Source organism: Hippoglossus stenolepis, chromosome 8, assembly GCF_022539355.2.
Source record: "Hippoglossus stenolepis isolate QCI-W04-F060 chromosome 8, HSTE1.2, whole genome shotgun sequence".
Lineage (NCBI taxonomy): Eukaryota > Metazoa > Chordata > Actinopteri > Pleuronectiformes > Pleuronectidae > Hippoglossus > Hippoglossus stenolepis.
The window spans coordinates 16186698-16208754 of NC_061490.1; the positions used below are offsets into that span (position 1 = coordinate 16186698).

General features: G+C 44.0%; 1 protein-coding gene across 1 annotated transcript in view; it reads right to left on the reverse strand.

Annotated features, from left to right (window-relative positions):
- Positions 1–2511: 2511 nt before the first annotated feature.
- Positions 2512–22057, reverse strand: part of si:dkey-246i14.3 (ephrin A4) — a 32884-nt gene continuing 13338 nt past the window's right edge. Inside the window, exons 2-5 of the mRNA XM_035164460.2 lie at positions 15133–15431; positions 10908–10976; positions 5270–5296; positions 2512–4571 (exon numbers count right to left, since the gene is read on the reverse strand). Of these exons, the coding sequence (XP_035020351.1) occupies positions 4489–4571; positions 5270–5296; positions 10908–10976; positions 15133–15431 (478 nt within the window). The 3' untranslated portion in view covers positions 2512–4488. The remainder of the gene's footprint in view (positions 4572–5269; positions 5297–10907; positions 10977–15132; positions 15432–22057) is intronic.

The window sequence follows — 22057 nt, forward strand, 5'->3', positions numbered from 1 at the left end:
ATATTTGTGAAGTAACGTGTGGTATTAATCATCTCCGTTCTGATATATATTGATAAGTTCTAAGGGTAGTTGAAAATTTGTCTGTGGCAAGACAAGTGAAGCAAAACCTCGAGGAGAATATTCTTGGAAAGTAGACGTTCCTCTCGTTATAACCCACTTCACAGACTTAGCATCTTAAGTCCGTTTTTTACCCTCCACTGCGTAATGGGTCAAATATTCACTCTGTAGGAAATATATATATATAAAGTGTCTGATTATAAAGTTTTGAAAAAGTAGACGCAATGTGTGCAAGAGATGTCAAGTGACATTATGCTGATTGGTGGAAACATGGTGCTTGATCCTGATCCCTGCACACAGAGCTGAGACGCTACCATGAGGAGTCAATAACACCCAACATTCCTGTTCACAGAGGTTCTGCTTGTCCACGCTCGGAGACACAACATTTTACATTCTGGGGAGATTGAGAGGTCAGAGGGTTTTGAAACTGCAATTCAGTCCAAAAGATGTTTGGCAGTTGGCAGATGTGGACACTTATGAGCAGAACTGACAACCGTAGATTACATTACCGAGCTGGAAAGATAAGTGGAGCTGATTTTGCTGCACAAAGGTCATCAACTACATTTACAAAACCATCTCGGTGAAAACTTTACTAGTATTTAGATTGAAAAAGTAGAAAAGAAACCTTTTTACTAATTCAATCAAAAACAATTATTCATCTGGTTTAAAATAATGTATTTAAAGTTGAGTTTCCAACTGGCTGCATTATATTTTTCAACATCCTCTAGTTTTTGTTCAACTGAACCCGATGACGACTTCTAAGGACAGAAAACCAGCGTGGCCTTCACGTCACTACCCAGAGGACAGCAGTGCGTTTTCTAAAAGGGATGCTGTGACTTCAATCAAACAATGATGATTTAAAAAAACAACAACAAATGAATTCAAAAATCTTCTCACATGTTTTTATCAAGGACCTTGTGGCATCTTGAAGAATTTTAAAGCATTAGGAAGGACAACTCCTGCAGTGTGGGAGCTGCCTCGCCTCAATTCACCTCATTTCACCCTGATTCTGCAAAATGTCAAACACTAACTGGTCAGAATTCACAGCAGGAAAATCTCTTCTGATCAAGATGTTGATTATAAACTGAGAGACTGAAAAACATGCGCCAAAAATTTAAATTCAAGGGAGAGCTTGAGAAAATTGTGTCATGAGATGTCTACTGCTGAACACTACAAGATGAGAAACCTGCTACCTTGCAATGATTTGAAACCAACACGTCTTCATGTTAACAAGTAAAATACACGTTAAAATATATTTCTCATTACAAATATTAAAAAAACAAAATACACAAAATTGTTTTACACAAATTACGATAAAACTGCAAAAAAGAAAAACATTTGCTTCTATTAATAGCCAGTTTAGTATTTCTGACGACGTAATCAACACCAGGAACCCGAGCCTTAAATATCCAGAGGAGCAATTAAATACAGGCCAACTTGTGGCTACAGAACCTGCTGTGTTGAAATCTGATGCAGCATAATTACAGTGTAATTTGTGGAGAAGAGATCTGCAGTGTGGATATGCAATATGGATTTTTTTCTTTCTTTCGTCAGACAGTTTAAAACTAATTTTGTTTTTGCCAGAAATTGTTTATGATCACAGTCGTCCCAGGAAACTTTTGACGTGGGAATTTTATGATTTTCTAAATTTAAATAATCTGTCAACATCTGTCCATAATTATAAAGTTTATTTTGAAGGGGGAGTTAATTCGGTGGATGTTTTACAGGAGAAGAAGTTATGAACATGAGAAAAACCTTTGGTAAACATTTCCTGTTGGGAATCAAAGATAAAACGTAAAAAAACTCTGTCACAGTTCCATCTAAAGGTGTTTTGGTTGTTCATGCTGTTGCTGGAACAAACAGTTGCAACACACAAGATGGGAGTGGACTGCTGCTGCATTTAAAGTCCTTTCCCCCCCGATGAGTTATACGCTGACTTCCTCCTTCGTGGCGGAGAAAAGAATGAAAACATGGGTTTTGGAAATGTATACATGAAGGTCAGAATCAAAGCCAGTTCATAACAACATGCCTCCACAGTGACAAACATGTCATCAGAAGGGATCATAAACCATGAAATAGGAGAATTAGCTCTATTATCCAGGAAATTGCCTTTCTGGCTTCACAAGAGGCTCAACATTACAGCCTATATAAATGGAAATGCATTTACAGCTAATTTGGACATAGACTTCTATATTTAAAGCACAAAACAAACATCGCAAACCTCCTCCTCTCGCTCTGTAATCAGCTCCGGTCCTGTGTTTGGTGAAAAATAAATACAGTAAGCACTTTAAGGTCTGTGTATTGGTGTTCAGGGTCTATTAATACCGGGAGTCTATTGGTTATCTGAGTCTTATCAGGCGGCCTGTAGATAAAAAACTCAGCTCAATATTCCACGAGGTTACTCACATTACAATGGCCTCTTACACCACAAGGTCATTGCAAGTCCCCATAGTCTCCTTATCTCCATACTCCTGTGTATTACACTCAAGTGTGTGTTCCACAAATAAAGTTATTTGTGTGAGTGTGTTGTCACTGTCAACAGTTAAATTATGACCGACTCATTGTTTTATTGCAATCGTATTTATTTTGACATGCCACGTAAAAAAAAAAAAAAAAAAGGCTCAGATTGCGGTTGGCTCTTCACAGAAGAAGCTACATTTTTCACGAAAATGTGAAACGCGTTACACACACATTAAGAAATCAACATCATAATCCTACAAGTACATGATTGTAAAATTCTACATCGTTGAAATTAAACATTTTTCAAACATTGGTTTTCATCACCCATTTTGGAAAAAAACACAAAACAACGGCACGACTGGTGTGATTTGAGGAAAAAAAACAATATTAAGTGCTAACAATGTAGTATTTTTTTGGGAATAAACTATATAATTGATCTAAAGATTTTCTGACCTCAAATCACTCAAATATTGTGGGGAAATAATTATTTTACCTTATATATAAATATATAAGCTTCATTTAATTTCATTATGAAAATACACTGATTTATTATCTTCAATTACAATCTTAAAATTAAGTAAATTAATATTGAATTAATTATAATATTTTCTTGATCAATGAAAAAAAAAACTAAATGGCATTCCAAATTTAATAAATTCCACTGTTAAATCCTTTCAGTTGGGAAAATACATTGTAGCAGAGCATATTGACAAGAATCCAGTAAATCCATTTATACCCAGAATATAAATCATTGTCTGTGTAGGTAAAAAAGAAATTATTTCCAGATGTTTGCGTTCAAATATCAGATCTGACTAAATCACTGACTTGTACAGTTAATACATCTTATTGTGCAGAATATATTAACTATACAGTAAAAGCTAACATCAAGAATCCTGTGAAAACAATAAACAAAGCAAGGAACAAAATGCCTGTGTGTACATCTACACACATGGTCGGCCTCCTCAGTGGTCTGCAGTGTGTTCAGTGAAGATCAACATGCTGATGCGCTCTCCGTTTACCCATAACCCCCTCTGTTCTGGAGCAGACAGAGGGCTGGGGAGGCAGAACAACAGGGGGTCCAGCCAGAGAGGAACAATCTTAGTCCCAGGTGCCATTATTACCATATACCACCACGATCTAGTGTCCAGTTTCTGGGTTCCGGGCCAACCCAGTCCAATTCCAGTTAAACCAGTCTGATCCCAGTAGGGGGCGCAGGAGCTTTTCCTGACTTTTCCAGAATATTCCTCATTTCTTCTTAAAAAGCCCTTTTCCAAGAAATCTAATAAGCTTTAAAACACATTTAACATTCTCAGATGTAAACTAGGCAGTTCTAAACAAGTTAATTATCTGTGTCTGCCCATATCCAGCATAACGGGAAAGAAAAGAAAGTCACCAGCTGACTGATCAACCTCCAACCTGAGCCACTCAGTGCAATAGAATGTGTTTATTGGGCCAATTCTCAACTGGAGACAGGTTTTAAAAAAAAAAAAAAAAAGCAAATACAAGAAACTAAGTAGAAAAGGAAAAACAGGATAAGAAACAGAAATGAAAAAGTGAGAGAACTTTGTTGGAACACATCCGGACAGACTCATTGTTCTTCTGGCAGAGGCAGACTGGGATATGAGTCTCATGACTAGGCCTGGCTCTGTGTGTATTATTCTGAGCTGCTACTTACACAACAAGTGGCAGGAGGAAATAACAAGAAATGAATCACAGTGATTCGGTAAATCAGTCCCTGAGTCACTGTGGCCCCCGTTTCTGAAGAAGAATCCCGATCATGATTCTTCCTGGAATTTCACAGGTCAAACACTCACAAGGTAATGTTGGTCATTTGCAATAGCTTAGTGTAGATTGCATTGTGTCATTCGCTGTCTGAGCGTAGATTGCATTGTGTACTTGATCGTCTGAGTAGTGACTCCTGATCCTTGCGGAGAGCGGGAGCGAGGTCGGTGGCGAGGACGGATGAGGGGGTCAGGTAGTCAGCAGGTGAAGGCTGAGGATGAGGAGGAGCGGAGCTGTCCGCAGAGAGGAAGCACTACTCAGAGGTGCAGTTACTGAAAGAGAGATGGAAACTTGCATGAGAACGTGTGTGTGATATACAGTATTTGATATAAAGTAACTGGACATGAGTTTCTTCTGATCTGTGGCTGTTTTCCAAATTAAGAGCATCATATTTTTGAAATCTTCAAAAGTCTGGGGAAGGATCTTCATTTTCTAACTTGCCCCGGCCTGCGCACAGCCCTGACCTCAATCCTATCCGACGCACTGACTGCGCTCCAGATCTTATTGCCCGACATCTGTGGACAGCCACACTGATGTGTCTTGTGGCTGAATGGGATCAAAGATCTCCGCAGCCACGGTCTAAATTACTGTAGAAAAACTTCCCAGAAGAGAGGAGGTTGTTATTGCAGTGCATTAATGCTCATGGTTTTGGTAAGATGAGTTCAAGAAGCACATGTGGGTGTAATGAGTGGCTGTGCACATTCTCTGTATGGGATGTTTTTTCCATTTAAACCTATTTCTGTTACTGATTAGGCAACATTTGCTTTATGCATGTTTGTGTTTCTTCTTTATGCATATTATGTGCCACATCCCTGCCCTTGCTGTAATTAAATAAAGCACATTTGAACTTCAGAGAAAAAGACGATAGACCCAGATGAGACTCGTTCACTATAATCGACGATAAAGAGGTTTATCGTTTAAAGCTTCCGAAACTCAAGAATAAAATTGGATTTAAAATGCTGCATCTCACCTTGTGTTTGTTTCGAACCCTCTGATGCTGTAATGAGAGAGAGAGAGCAGGGGGAGAGAGAGATTTATATAAAGTTGAGGCAAAGAAACAAGTTGCTGATTAGTCATTTCTGCATGCTTAACTTTCTCCGTACAGCTACTGCTTTGTGGAACAAAAAGGAGCAAGAAACAGACAAATGACCAGGGGAAGGTATTTACCATTACTCAAAGCCTAACGCCATGAAAAATGAGTACTGACTGGCTGTGCAATCCTAAATATGTCCCCCATGCAAATTCTCTTAAAGGTCGGATAAAAAAAGAGCTTGAGAAGCATGGCAACAGGAAAATATAGTGTTATGTAAATGAGAGAGGGAGCAAGAGTGATCGAGATTATAAAGAGCGGATATAGGAAATGAAAAAGAAAAGGGGGTGGGAGAAAAACAAGAAAATTCAAAATGACAGAGCGAAACCAAGAAGTGGACAGAAGATGAAAGGAAGAGTGGTGGAGACTCAAGTGAGAAAGTACGGCGAGAAAAAAGAAGGTTGGAAAGATTGAAACAAGGTCAGACAGAGAGAGAGAGAAGGGAGGGAGGGAGGGAGAGAGAGAAAGAGACGGGATAGGAGGGGGTGTTTGTGTCTGGGCGTCACTTTCTCAGCAGGGGGCTGGACTAAAAGGAAATAATGGGGGACGGATGGAGGAATGGTGGGACGGAGGAGTGGGAGAGCTGGAGAGAAAAATGCAGGTATAGTGAGGCTGAAAAAAAAAAGAGGAAATGCTTAAATCTCCTCAGAAAAGAGAGGCGGCGTGTAGCGTCTGTGAGAGAGGACGGAGGGGTCAGGAAACAGGGATGAGGCTGCACAATCGCAGCTGTTATTAAATCGATCTACAGCCCCGAGCCCACCTCCAACACCGCCAACCTCACACAGACACACAAACACGCACCTACACACACGTCGGAGAAAACTACCACCTCTCCGCATCCCATAGCGATTGACTGAGATTAGGAGAGAGGAAATGGGACGCTCCAATCTCATCTGTTACAGTAGAGCCGCGCCGAGACGAAGGATTTATGAAATGGAGGCTTAGCAGAGGAGCACAGCGTTTGTCTCTATAATATCTGTCTTGTAGCTACAGGTCCCTGCAGCAACATGTCGCTCCGACAGACATGAGCCACTAAATTACTCCCAGGTTTTGTACAGCTAACGACCATCGAGGGGTTAACGAAGCATTAAATAGCATGCTGCGTCTGGGCCTCTCGCTGGGCCACAGTGTGTGTGTGTGTGTGTGTGTGTGTGTTTGTGTGTCTGAGGGTTTGTGTGCGTGTTTGTGGGGGAAAAAAAAAATCAAAGCAAACAGAAAAGATAATACTGAAACACTTCATGTGTAATAGAGCGGCTGCTGTACTTGTATAAAATAAAACAAAAAATGATGTCAATGACGTCAATGAGGTTAAATTTTAATAATATATGTATTTCTGATATCAAAATGTATTTTAATGCAATTTTATCACCAAAGTTAAATAAAAGTTCTTTCAATTTCAAATTGTGTTGATAAAACAGGAACACAGAAATTGTCAAATCTTTGCTTTTCTGCACAAAATATTTTTAAATTAATAAAACTTCCAAAAACTAATATATATAATATAACGTTTATAAGTTCAAACTTTACAACGTTTTTGTGATTGTAGATATTTTGGATGCAGCGAACGATTGTTATGTTTTAAAAAAAAAAAAGCTCGTATAAAAAGACAATCACAGATATATTTTTAATATCAGACTTATATTTAAGTCAAGGGAAAACTATAGTGTGCGCTGTCACTTAGCGTGTGTGTAACGCTGCAGTTTTCGAAACGCGAACATTCGCATGAAAAATGCCTCGTGTTTACCCGGCTGTGTGTGATATGTGTGTTTTGATCCGGCTTTGATCTCATAATTTGTGCAAAAATCGGAGGACGCCCATTTGTGTCAACATCTTAATTTTGGACATGGCGAGCTCCACCACAAAATGGCGTCCGCGGTGGCGTGACTGTGAGAGCAGTGCCTTTTTCTGCACTGCAGTCAGAAACATGCAGCCTGTGTAACTGTACATGCACAACTATGGCTAAGTGTGTGTGAGTGTGTATGTGTGTGCGCGCGCATGTGTGTGTGTGTGTATCTTCAGTCAGCAGAACGCCCCACTGCAGAGACAGACACTGTTCCACCATTCCACCTCTCCTCACATGCCGCCATTTTACACACACAGGAGCTAATGCTAACCAAGCTTGACTGCTAACCAGACTAAAAGAGAAACATTCGCAAAAAGAGAAAAAACACAAAATAACAAAGCAAGTCGGCAAAAGCGGCGAAAGTCCAATTTATCGAGTTCTTGGTCTTAGAGAGCATGGCTGGACAGACTGTGCATGTGCACGTGTGTGTTTAAGTTTTGTCCGTGTGTGTGTGTGTGTGTGTGTGTGTGTGTGTGTGTGAGGTTCAGAGGGTACAAAGGTATTTGGGCGAGAGTGGAGGGGGTAAAGGAGGGCAGAGAGGAAAGAAATGTCTAAAAAAACTGCAGGAGGAAAAAGGAGACACAAAGTGGGGAAAACGGCGAAGCTCTACAAACTTAAATGAGAGCAATGGACTACTCACAGCGGGGGAACGAGAAGAAAAAAAACGAGAAGAGAGATGGAGGGAAAAAGGGAATCAATTAGAGGGAGGAGAGTTGGTCCATAATGGTTTCTCGCAGTAGGACGGCAGCAAAAGAGAAAGACAGAGTGACAAGGAGAACAGGGGGATAAACAACAGGAGGAGTTTTGGGGAGAAGTTGCAGTGAAAAAAAGGAAGAAAAACAAAAAAAAGGTAAGTGTGGAGTAAGAGGCGAAGCGAGCAGGTCAAAGACGCAATAGAGGGGCTGCAGGGTGCCGGAGATTTCACATGGCAGCACTCTGCCGATTCAGAGCCTTGTTTTCTGACGCAACACAGGCTCAAGCACCTTTCAGCGAAGCCTCGTTCTCTGCCATGATTCGTGACAGCGTGGAGTTCAAATAAACATCACATCCTCACTCACATCGCTATTCTGAAAAACTTTAAAAAAAAGAAAAGAAATAGCTTCACAATACTCCAAGCAAAAGCCAGGATGGGAAGAATAAAAAACAAGGAACATCACACACACACACACGCAGAGAATGTCATTAGGAGCCTCCTGTGTCACTGCAACTGTCCTGCCTGGTGTGTCGTGTTCTTGGGTTAAATTAAGGTGATAAACACACACGTCCACACACTGGAGAGGAAGCAGAGGGACCGGAGAGAGGTAGCTGACCTTGGAGCAATGACAATGTACCTGACGGGCCCTCGCACTGTCACCACTCTGTCCTTCAGACCAGTGTGAAGCAGGTGTGTGTGTGTGTGTGTGTGTGTGTGTGTGTGTGTGTGTGTGTGTGTGTGTGTGTGTGTGTGTGTGTACCCAGTGGTAATTAATTTAAACACCGACAACAGGGCATCCCCAAGTGGAACTAGTTTTTAGTTTGGCTAGAAAAGAAGGGAGGGAGGTGCACGTTTTGAAGTTTAGATAAGAGACGAGATATAGCTGAAGGACGAGAGCCACTGCCTTCCCCTCTCTCTCTCTTACACACACACACACACTGAACGTACATGCACGGTGCGTCCTGCTGCCATGCTGCCTGTCAGATAAAAGGGAACCTGAGCAGGAAGGAACCAGGGAGTATGTGAGGTGTTACCACAGGGAACAACACAACAACAGCTGTGGGGAAACTGCCACTAATGGACAGTCAAAGAGAGAGAGAGAGAGAGAGAGAGAGAGAGAGAGAGAGAGAGAGAGAGAGAGAGAGAGAGAGACCCTCCAACTCTCCTTCATCACCTCTCTCATCCATCTCAGTCGCTCTCCCCTCTCCAGCTGCGCGTATTCTCGCCCCAACGCACTCGCTGCGCAGCGTGTACGCGACAGAGACGGAGCGTAGAAACAGGGACGGCTCGGGAGAGTCGGTGAATAGCTGTAAAACAGATATGGGGAAGGTGAGGGGGTGGGGTGGAGTCAAAAAGGGGGCGGCGAGGAAGTGTATGAGACTCGCCATGGATGGTGCCTAGATTAGTTTTGCTCCAGTAGCGAAAGATCATAAAAACTGAGGAAGGGAGGTTAGAGCTGAGGAGACAGAGAGAAGGGGAGGATTAGTGCCACTTCAGGAATGACAAGAGTGGAGAGAAAGAACAGGAGGCTGGAGTGGTGGAGGGGGGTGAGGGAGGATGAGAGGGGAGGGGGGAGACAGACAGACAGACGGGGGAGGACGAGGAAAGGGAGAACCCCAAATTTAGTTGGGATTAGTTTTGGTGAAGGGACAGGATGAGAGGGAGAGAAAAAGGAAACAGTGGATAGAAGTCTGAGCGTCTTTGTAGGTAGAAGTCTTTTTTTAATGTAAAAGGATCTTAGCTTTAAAGTCAAGTGTGTGTGTGTGTGTGTGTGTCTCAGCATACATAATCCGCGTGATATCAAATATTTTGATTCATTCCGGCTCAGATACGCTGATGTGGGAATACTGTCAGAAGGTCAAGACTACATTAGCATTTTCACACTGCACAACTATCTGTGGTATTTCTAATTAATGACAGCAGGATAATTAACATATTAAAAAAAAAAAAAGTCATCAGCCTTCACTCTGGTAATAACTGAGCAAATTACTCCTCGTCTTGCACTGCAACCGTGATGGCATTTACAAACCCACAGGAGACGGATCTGACTTTTTTTATATTCCAGGTTTTTAATATTTTCTTTTCCTTGACGCCAAACTGACTCACATTTAATCAAGGTGGCGGGATTGGGAGGAATTTGCTATTGAAGGCGTGTGGGAACGTAGTGATTACTTCTCGTACACGTACACGTACACACACACACACGCACGCACGCACGCACGCACGCACGCACGCACGCACGCAACCAAAGTGTGTTAGTTCAGGTTGGGACAGCATGACAAGCACCCTGCAGATAGCACTGGGATGGGAACTGGGACAGACGTCTCGGAAATCACACACACACACAAACTTGAACAAATTAAACTGCCAGAGGACACACGCAAAGAACCATAGACTCATGCAGGAGGTCCACAGACACAAGACTTGTCATAGAAATGCTCACTCACACTCACACACACACATGCACACACACTAACAACTGTACAGGGATTCCCACAGTGACTGGGCAACATTCCCAACCGGAACAGGCAGCTCACTGGACTGGAAGACTAACGTTACTCCAGGCGGGCTCTGGATTAGATCAACTCTGGGAATTTCACACTGGGACAGGGAGATGGAGAGTGGGAGGATGTGGGGGACAAGGAGGTAAAAAAAAAAAAAAGAGGAGAAGAGGGTTGCACTTTAAAAAGGGAAGAAAATGTTTTTAAAAAATTCAATCTGATTAGGTTAAAAAAGTCAAAATGGAGAGATGAGTGTTGTTTTTAAAAGACTCCTCCTCCCCGGGTGATGTTGATGCAGAAAAAACATGGAGCATTAGAGCCTCAGAATTTGTGAAAAAGAGAGAAGGGTAACGTGATAAGTCGCGGTTTATGCATGATGCTGGACTGTCCTGATAGCAGAGATCTGAGCTGCTGAGAGTTTCTTGGTGCACAGAGGAGAAGCATGAAAGGAGGAGCAGATGAAAAGAGGAGTGTACTCACTGGGCTCACAACACACAGTGACACGCAACTTCATACATGGCAGAACAGGGCCTTCATCTGTGGGTAGAGCTGGAAAGAACAAAAAAAGAGAGAAGGTGTAGATAAGCAACTTAAAGCCAATAAAATATACTCAAAAAGTGTTCAATAAAAGATATTTGCTGGATGAAGTGCTTCCATCAAATCTCTAGAGTCTCTTCTGCTACTTGTGAAAAATTCTTATTATGAGCCGAAGAGCGAGGTTGTTTTCCTGTTTTCACCACATCAATACCTCATGATATCAGGATAAAGAATTACACCATCTCGCTGTGTCACGGAGACTTGCCACACATCACACTTATCTACGCAGCTAAATAAAAACAATAAAACACACAATTGAGAGTGCAGCCATAAAAGCAGGCAACAGCTCCGATATCAGTTCTGATCACGGCTCACATGGGAAAACATCAACTATATTACCTGTCGGTTTAGCATTGCTTTTACAAAACAAATCTGTCTGGAAAGTGCAGTTAAAGGGCTTTATATTTGAATAATTCACAAACAGCTGCTAACTCAACAGGGACCCAGTGCACAAGCTGAGCATATGATGGCGAACAGTCTGTCTCACTTCTGGCTATCAATTCAAGAGGTGGGACTTCAGCATTAGTCAATATTAACGGTTTCCAAAAGAGCTCAACACACACACACAAAAATAAGAGGAACTAGGATTACTGCCCTGGGGTTGTATGTCTCTGTCAACCAGGGCAGTTTCAGTCAACATAAATCTTTTTCAGACTCATATGAGGTCACCATGACCTTTACCTTCGACCCGTGAAATCTAATCTTTGAGTGCACGCGACAACCGCTCCAATTTAAAATAATTCCCAGAAGGCAGACTTGAGATAACATGTTCAAGAGGCCAAAAACATATTTTGTGAGACGACCTTGAACTTGACCTTTTACCACCCAAATTGAATTAGTTCATTCGTGAATTTAAGTGAATATTTGTTCAAGATTTCAAAGGGTTTTCTCCTGGTGTTCTTAAGAGAACACGTTCACAAAGTTAAAAAAGGGTTTTGCGAGGACACCATCACCTTGAGTTTATCCTGGAGTCAAACTGAACCTTTGTACCAAGTTTGAAGGAATTCCCTTTGGGCATTCTTGAAATATCAGGTCCACAGGAATGGGACAGACAGACGGACGGAAAGACAGACAAGCCTCAGAGGCATAAAAACATTATCATTACCTTAAGGAGAAGTTTAGTATATTGTATTTAGGAAACTAACACTGCAGAAGAATGAAGAACGACTGTATGCAGAACAATATCACAGCAGAAAGGAAATTAAAAATTGATTGAAAACACCCAGACTCTTGATCACTCCCTTGTTCACTCATTCAGTTACCACTCCCAGTATAATCGACAATTAGTAGTTTACGGTACATTGAGCAGATAATTAAGATTTCAAACACTCAGCTTATTAATCACTGTCATTTCCTGTCATCACTGACAGGTGTATTGTCATTGGAGTCATTGGCAGAATGCTTTTTGTTCCATTGTGGCATTTTGAGGGCACTAGTGGATTATTAACTCAGAACTCAGAATTCAGACTTTCACACAGGGATTGATTCAGCAGTTTTCTTTCAGAGCTGTAAAGTGCTGCAGGACTCAGTCCACAGAACCCTGAAGCCACCGCTGCTGCACAAAGAGCTGTTCACCTGTAACCAAAGGTTGGTGAAGCTCGACTCAGTACGCAGAACTCTGAACTGGAGAAGTTGCCGTTGTTGGGCCGTTGTCGTCATCGACAATGTCACTGCACTCTGATCACCTTTGTGATTCAGCATTAGCCTTGGACAAAATACTGGTGCTTCATCAGGTTTTAGTGTGTCCTGGAAACTTGTGTTTGTTGTGTGCACCTGTATATCTACTTTCATTGTGGTTTTGGACAACATTGGACTAGTTATTTGCGGCATTTTAAAATGCTAAAACTAAAAGGTTTTGGTGCTTTGAACTCTCTTTGGTTCAGCAGCTGACTGTCAGAGGATGTTAAGGTGTTTCCTGTTTGTGGTGATCCAGACATGCAGATCAGTGGGCGTTGGTCAGCAGCCACTGGGCAGTGGGTCAGAGACCCACAGACCCAGTGGCTTGTCAGTGTCATAGTCTGTGGGAGCCAGTGAGAGGAGCTGAGCCCAGCTCAGACTGAGCCAACTAATGCCATTAGTGTTTCTAATACTATTGTACTGTTCTCCCAGGCTAATGCCATTATAGTGTCTCCAGTGCTGCAGGCCCATTCAGCACACAGACCCCAGAGCCAGACATTTGGACCAACTTTACGCCTTATCTTTGATGTGGACAAAACACACACAATCGCTCTGAGCCTGATGCGGCCCGACCAGGGGGGGGCACCCATTGTTGCTTCTCTGTGAACTGGCCTGAGCAACCACAATAGCCCAGTGTGTGTGTGTGTGTATGTGTACATATATACATGCGTGTGTGTGTGTGTTAGCGTGTGTGTGTGTGGAACCACTCTCTCATGCCCTCACAATGCTCCATTGTCCTTCAGACCGCAACAGTAATTTATGTAAAGATTCTTTCTCTCCTTTAGTCTCATCCATCCCTTTTCTCCGTCGCTTTTGTTGCTCTCCCTTTTCTTCCTCCAGTGTGGATTCCACTCATCTGGCCTCTCTCATCCCTCTCTCCCCCCTCCCCTTCCTGTACTGTCAGACTGTGTCCATCTTTTGCTCTTTCTCTCCCTCTGTCACTCCTCCACGCTTCTCTACCTCTGTCTGCTTCTCTGCCTGCCTTTTTTCCCCCTTCCCCTTCACTGTCGTCACGTATTGATCTCCATTTCTTCCTCCTACACTTTGCGGCCCCTCTGTCTCTTTGTTGTCACCCTTCCATAGTGCGCGTTCACTTGACTCTTTCATTCTCTGCCTTGTTTCATCTCCTCCCCCTCTTGGTTGGACTGACACCAGGAGTTGTAGAAAGTGGAAAAAAGAAAATGTAAACTGATTTTACAGCCACTAAGCCATCTTCTGTCCCTCTCCCTCCCTTTCCTCCTCCACTGGGTTGAAATAAATGAGTGTGGAGCACAGAAGCTGTACTGGAGAAACAGGAGAGCATCACTAAAACTGTGTAAGAGCCTAAAAGGTTTAAGATGTAATTCAGTGTGAATTTATGGAAAAATATTAAATCCATATGCTGCTGTTTGCCAGAACTCAACACTGGCTAAAGATGCTTCATCCCTTAAAAGACTGGAGCTGCCTGGTCACATGCTTTAACACCGGCGTCTTTGCACAGACTGATGAAGTGAAACATCAAATATTTACACATCTTCTCTCTTTTTGGGCCGCTTTACTCGGCTCTCAGGATATGGAGCCTGGAGCGAATGATCATTGTTTCACTAAAAAATACATTTATCACAAAAACTCTTAAAAACACTTTTCTCAGCCACGTTTGAATCACACAGGTCCTGTGATCAGGGTTGAGTATTAAACTTCAGTGCTTTTTGAATGTGGACTGTTGTAATAAATCCATAAGTTTATTAACTGATTAGGATTTAGCAAATGTTTAGCTGTTTTAAAAGCTTGATTTTTGTTTAATAAGCCATTAAAGTCATTGATGAAGTTTTTTTTACTTAACTTTAGACTACATACACAACTAGTACGTGCGGTCCGCTCTGATTGGCTGCTGTTGTCGCCACTTTGTCTCGATATTCCGCCTGCTAGAGGAAGTGCTGTGTTGACGAGCCTCTCTAATCACGTCTTTGAAGAGATCACTCATCGTGATTGGCGAATGCAGATTCGGCTCTGATCTGGGGCTTTTGTCGGTGAGTTGCAAAATTTGTTGGTGAGTGGAACATCTGGTAGAGTGAAACTGAAACCATTTGGGTATTTGTCTGTTGGCTATTTAGAGTGTCTTCTACAGCTTTAGGAAATTGTAACTGTCAATATTACGTCCACCTAGTAGGTTATGCTTTTGTTTGTTTGTCTATGAGCAAGATTACACAAAAATTACAGGACGAATTTCCACAAAACCTTGTAGAAGGATGTGGTATGGAAATGGAGCCAATAAACTTTGGTGCAAATCCGGAGCTGGATTATGGAATTTTTTTTAACATGAACTTGATGAAAAAAATCGAATATCTAATTTCTATGACGGTGTCAAGTTTGGTGCAGCTTGAATGAATTTAAGGGGATTTGTTGGCCTTGGCAGAGGTATATATGATGTATGTACGTATACTTTACTTACAGCTGTAGTAGTAGTGGTGCCCTGGGAGAAACTCAAACCCCAGTGAGAAGGGTGTGAACCTTTGGACCTTCTCAGAGAAGCGCACTGGTCCAAATGGAGCAAAGGGGGTGTTACACTCCCATCTCTTGATCGCCCCTTTGGTCTCCACGCAGCCCTGGAACGTTGCCTCTCCCACCAGGTAGAGGGCCAGCGTCTCCGGCTGCCTGGGGCCCAGGGTTTCCTTGTTGGGGAAGTGGGGGCAGTAGATGTCCAGGTAGTCGTTCAGATTCACCTGGATGGACAGATCTCCTGTCGTTAACCTGGAATGCAGAATGACAACGTCGTTAATATTTCACGTGGCGATTACATCGAGTGAGACGTGACTGAAGGGAAAAGAGAGTTGGTGATTAAGCATAGACAGACAGAGAAGGTAATTCCTTTGCACCTGGAGGAATGTGGATTGTTCCAGCAGATTGATAGTTCATCAATATTACATATAACAATTACACAGGGTCATAAAGCAGAGTGCGAGTGTTAAAGGATGTTTTGGGATTTGATGCACAATGATACATGTTCATTTCATTTTCCAGACTGGCAAGGGAACAGTGTTTAGAGACAGATAGAAATCCTTGTATGCTAATCAAAACATCTGAGGGGAATTCAGTGTAAAATAAAGCCGACTCGCTCTGCTTTTCTCTCTCCCTCTACACATATACACACAGGCGTGTACGGACTAAAGCGGACGTGCGTGTGCATGCACAACCACGTCTTCAGTCAAGGTTGACTGGCTTTAGGCATAACAACAACTCTGGACAAGACCGCATCATTAGAACAGAAGGGCTGCATAATGTATGCTCCTTTAGACTTCCTGTCAGCTACAGTATAAAGAGTTACCCATGTACAAACTAATATGTAGAAAGGGAGCATGAGAGAAAGACTCAGGGAGGCACATGTAGGACAAAGACAGAGGTACATAGATAGTAAATTGATTATAGCACCATGACGAGACAAAACGCAGGGAAAGAAATGAGAGAAATTTGTGAGAAATGGACGGAAAAAATGTGAGTGATGGAGCGAAGTGAGACCAGGCCCAGAGAAAGACAGAGGGAGGCTGATGAAAAGAGAGTTGTTTAAACAGGTTAAAGAAGAAAGGTAGAATAAAGAAGTCAGAGGAGGAGAGACGCCGCATGAACAGGTGGAAAAAAGTATAAAAAGGAAAGTGAAGTGTTTTAATTAGCGACCCCAGAGAGTCTGAGTGAGAGACACAGAGAGGGCAACGACGGCGTGGAAGAGGAGAGGAAGCCGACTTTAATTGGTCTCTTCTTCACATTGGAGCGCAGGAGAGAAGAATGAGGGGCCGAATGTGGCTTGGGCAGAAGGTGCTGGTCTGTCAGTGGGAGTCTTTATGGAGGGGTGACAGACCGGAGGAGAGAGGAAGAGAGTGCTGGGAACCATTGGAGGGGAACACGGAAGGGAAAAAGACTGTGGAATGGGGAGGAGGCGGCAGTGGCAGTGGCGGCAGTGGCGGCGGCGGTTGGCAAATGAGTCTCGAGTTAAGTAGGCGGACAGAGAGGAGACCAAAAGGATCAATGAGTGGAAGAATTGAGTGAAAAAGGAGGAGACAGAAGAGATGAAAACCAAAATGAAAGAGATAGACGTGACGGGAGCCGTGAGATGCTCCAGTGGAGGGTTTCAAAGATGGATGGAGCAATGAGGGGAGGGATGACAGGAGACGGTCGGAGGGGTGGGGGGACTGGATGGTGCGACAAAATAATAAATAAAACTGAAATAGAAATCCATGTTAACTTTGAACCTGTGATGTTCTGTATTTCTTCAGAATAAGAAAAAACCAGTGAGTCATGTGGTTGTAGGTGAGACCCGGGAGGCAGGTATCCCCAGAGCTGCTTCCTGCTCAATAGCTAGCGTGCAGAATTGGTGATCTATCAACCGGACAGGACACAATCGATCAGGGTCCCTTGCTCTGGACACACACACACTCCTGTGATCAATATCCCCCCCAGCGAATGTGTGTGTGGCCACGTACGATACCTCTATTACCTGTGTGCACTAATTACAGCCAAACAGAGACACTAAATTGTTGGTTAAGAGAACACAATAGCACATGAGCCAGTGTAAGCATGTGGGCACACGCACACGCACACGCACACTTTCTTAGCTGCCCCAGCTGTGTGTGTGCATGTATGTAATAACAGGCGTGTGCTGTGTCAACATGCTGCACCCCTGCTACACGTCATTCACCTCCATCTTCTTCTTCACGGCTAAGGTCATGTTTCCACCACCCAACCCCCCAATCTGCATTCCTCCTCACTCCATCCTTCTCCCATCCCTCTTCTCTCCCCACTTTCGGTGACACAAACTCATCCCCCCCATCTATTTCTTCTGACGCTGCATCCCGTCTGTGCTCTCCCTCCTATTTCTGACTCCTCCAACCCCTCTTTCTCCCACAAGCCTCCAACATCGGCCCGCGCCATATGCACGCCAGCAATTACAGAGACGGCGTGCCCCACTGATGTCAAACTGTCAGCCCCCCACCTCCTCTACCCCTTCTTCCTCCCTTTTCCTCTCTCTGGCCCTGGTATAGGCTTGGGTATACGCCCCAATTACACTCCCCTTCCTGCCAGCCACCGTGCAGCCGAGTGGTGACAGCACAGGGGCATCGTGGGAGCACCGAGGAGCTGTGAGTGTCAAAGAACACAGCGCTGGTGCAGCCAGCCATCAGTGGGAGAATCCTCTGGACGCAGAGGAGAGGACTGGTTTGGTCCAGTGCCGCAAAAGCGAGGGAGAGGGCAACGACGCAGAGCAACACGCAGAGCAACACACACAGGCAAATTCATGTGCATTTAAGCATGTGTGGGCATGAATACACACAAACACATGATGTTCACACACACCAGGACATGAAAGTACTTGAGAATAAAACATGCTCCTCCTGCCAGAGGGTGATCAGTGACACCCTTCTGAGTTCTGGTGCAAGCTCTTGGTTGATAAAGAAAACTCTCACTGAGGAGCCGAACCAAAACTAACACGCTGGTTTCTTCAGTGGGAAACTTGAAAAGGCCAGCGTTTACCCCCTTCTATAATCACAGGAAATCACATTCAAAAAAGTGAGCACAGCCGATACCCTCCCCATGTGTGTCCATGTAAATGTACATGCATACAGAAGACTATTTAAGTATGTGTGTGCACTGTTATAATGAAATTCAGGGGCTCGACTGTGGCAGAGACCTTTGATCCTTTAATATGAGAGAATAATTAAAGGAGCAACAATCCTACAACACGGCCTCGGGAATACAGAACAGATTCTCCATCACGCACGGCAGCTGCGTACTACGCATACTGAACACGCTGGGACCCTTAACGCACACACAAACACTGGAGATAAAATATTCTACTACAATGAAAATGCTAACAACATGCTTACACTGTGCTGTGCATCCCCAATGAATTCAGAACATGTACATTGAGGGCACAACGGTTTCTAATATACACTTTCATGCCTGTGATGGTATGCTAACCAGCCCACATTAAAAGGCTTCTACTTCCTCGTAGCAACGACAGGAGGCCGAAAAGGCTCGGTGGAGTCTCAGTTTGTCCGTGGTCGATCACAGCATGGTGACCACTAACTCTGGTCACCATGGTGACTGGGCACAGCATGCTGTGGTCGCTCTGCCTTGGCAGGGCATAGCATGACACAGCTCCAGCCTCTATGGGCTGTAGTAACACTGCATGGTGACACGGGAGGATGTTAAGGGCTCTATAAGCCAATGATTGTGTGAATTTATTTTTGGTTTATTTAAATTTTTTCAGCACACAACGACAGATAAGAAGTCATTAATCTCAGTGGAAAAAAAGTGTCAGGTTTAACATAAAGACAAACCTCAGTATTCAGGGCGTCACGATAGTGTTTGTTTAATCCAGTCACCTCAAAAATCAGTTTATGTAAAAATAATTTCTGAAATCAATGGATTCACTCAGAGAGGTGAAGTCAAAGCGACTTCATTACATTGAAAAAATGCACAATTCTTTAAGCCCAGATTGGCATTTTTCTCAGGTAGAGAGGTGATATTTACTTTTCCTGAATTTAACGATAATCTGTAGCCCACATATCTCCTGCAAGGCCGAACAGACCTCTTCAATTTAATCAGGCGGCACCACACACACACACACACACACACACACACACACACACACACACACACACACACACACACACACACACACACACACACACACACACACACACACACACACACACACACACACACACACACACACACACACACACACACACACACAGAGAGAGAGCTATCAGTCGCATTAATATGCCTGTTATTTTTCATCCAGATCCATGAATTATTTTGTAGGAAAAACGTCCAAAATGCAATGTTAAACAAATTGAAAACAAAATATCCTGCATCTGTCCCTTTATCCAAATCCACACCAGAGATTGAATGGCTTCTTTCTTGGCCCATGTCCCATCCTTCCACCAAGTTACATGGAAATGCAGAATCCGAAAGGAGTTTTTGAGTGATCCTGCTTACGGAGTTAACAAATTGTTCAAGGGAGCATTTTACAAATAACTGAACAATTTGGGGATTCTGCACAAAAAAAATGTGTTTTGCATAATAGTGTCAGGAAGGAACTTTACAAAAGACTTCAAACAAATACAAAAAAAACGTCTCACATCAGAGCACACCTACACTGGTTAGACAGAAAGGAAAACTGATCTGAGCAGGTGAATAAAACCAGACTTTTTAATGGGCAGCAGCGTACAGTGAAGAATAACTGATGGGAAAGTATGAGAGGAGTTCCCGACAAAGACACCCTGAAGACTGAGCAGGAGAAAATAAGGAACAAGGCAGAAAACTACAGCGAGACAAGGCATTGTTTCCTCGAGCTCTGCAGTGACCCCCCTCCTGCTCCTCAGGTTAGAGGGAAACAGGAAAATGAATCATACAACAAAGGAAATGGACTTCAGGTACTCATTACCACAGGAACTTGCGAGGCTCAAACCTCTCTGTTCACCAGTTCCCTCTATGATCTTTCTGGATGTAAAAACAGAGCAGGATCAGGGTAACAACCGCCCCCACCCATGTCCCCTACGTTCGCTGTGCCCCACTCCACGCCCACACAGAGGCACGCTGTGTCCAGAGCCCAAACACCAGTGTTGTGTCTAACCTGGCGCTTACTCCCCTCGGCGCGCACAAACAAGGACTTCACCCCCCACCTCTGACCATCTGGGGCCCCCCCACCACCTCACATGCCCAGCTGGCGGAGAAATCCCTCTACCACCAGCCCCCTCCCTCCTTGAACCCCACACTCTGAAAACTCCACAGATGCACCGTCTCTTTGTGTAATCAAACTGTGGCCAGGACGGTGATCAACGGCTCCTTCTCAGGGAGGAGCGAGCGACTTAAAGGGGGGCAAGCTGTTGCTCCTATCTGCTGTTTCCTGCCTGGTATGTCTGTGTGAGTGTGTGTGAGTGTGTGTGTATCGGCTTCATTCAGGGTCAGCAGGATGTGAACCTCTACCCTACATCAGACCATATCCTTCTTTTCAAGGACTCCTAATCACCAAACGTGGATGTTATATGAACTTCCCTCCTACTTTTTTTCCCCCTTCTTCCATTTCCACATAAGAGTTTTTTTGGTTTATATAAGTTCTGAGCTCGCCCATTATATTAATATGCATCAGGGTCTGAGTGGCTTATCGTCCTTGCTACACAATTTCCTGGAGAAAAGCCTTTGCCATCGGACAAATCAAAAGTTTCTGCCCACCTACGGACAGAAGATGCACAAGTGCACACGTATACACAATGCAATGCATCACACAGCTTGAATTCTGTGGATAAGCGTCGGCCACTATAGCTGTGGGTGTATGTGTGTGTAACTGAGATGAAGTGATTGGTTGCACCCTTCTTGCCCTGCAGGCTCCATTAAATGACCAGAAGACACAGGGCGTACACACCACTCAACCCTTGATTCAAAGTGTGTGAATCAGCGGGTCGCCTCACGGACCCACACTCCCCATCAATTTAAATAAAGATAACACACACACACACACACACACACACACGCACACAGCTTCAGGCCCTAAAAGGAATCCAAACCTCAGGTAAACACAGACCCTATTTTCTGCCTGTTATGGCTTAGGTCCTCCGTTAGTGTGTGTGTGTGTGTGTGTGTGGTGTGTGTGTGTGTGTGTGTGTGTGTGTGTGTGTGTGTGTTTCCGTTCTGTGGGACTCAGCAGCACAACAGGATGTATAGCTAAGGCCGTCAGAGCTGGGGGAAATTGCATGATTCTGGTGCACAGGACCCATCAGTATGGAAACGAATCTATCGGAGCCGTTTTGATATGGCTGCAGGTCTGTGGAAACCATCATCCCCCTCTGTGGCAGAGCTCTGTCATGCATCGCAGCAGTTCTCCATGTGTGGTCTGGTCTGATCCTAAAATAAGCTTTCCAGTGACTTTTTCCAGGAGCTACGAAATCACTGTCCAAAACAGAAATGGACGAGAGTCTTGCCGTCTACAGCTCACTTGTATTTTTTCGCCGTTTGACCGAAAAACACCGCATGTTGCCTCGCTACGCCCACCAGCACGGCGGCGACTGTAAGCGTTGCCCTGATTTGACTCCCTCACCTGCTCAGCGTGGAGGTGGCCGTGCTTGTAAGCGAAGTGCGAGCGGAGAAAGGGCACAAGAAGTAGAAGACGAAGAGTTTCTGCTCTCACGCTGAGAAGAGTGACGGGGAAAGTGTGCGGCAAAAGAAATGAGCCTGGGCGAGAACGCGGTGTGCGTACGCTGAAGGGGTGTGCGAGGGGGTAAATAAGGTCAGACGTGCCGTTGCCAGGACAACAACCAATCCGGTGCTGGGATTGGTGCCAAGCCAACACCCCACCCATCCATCCTTCACTACAGTAGTCTTTC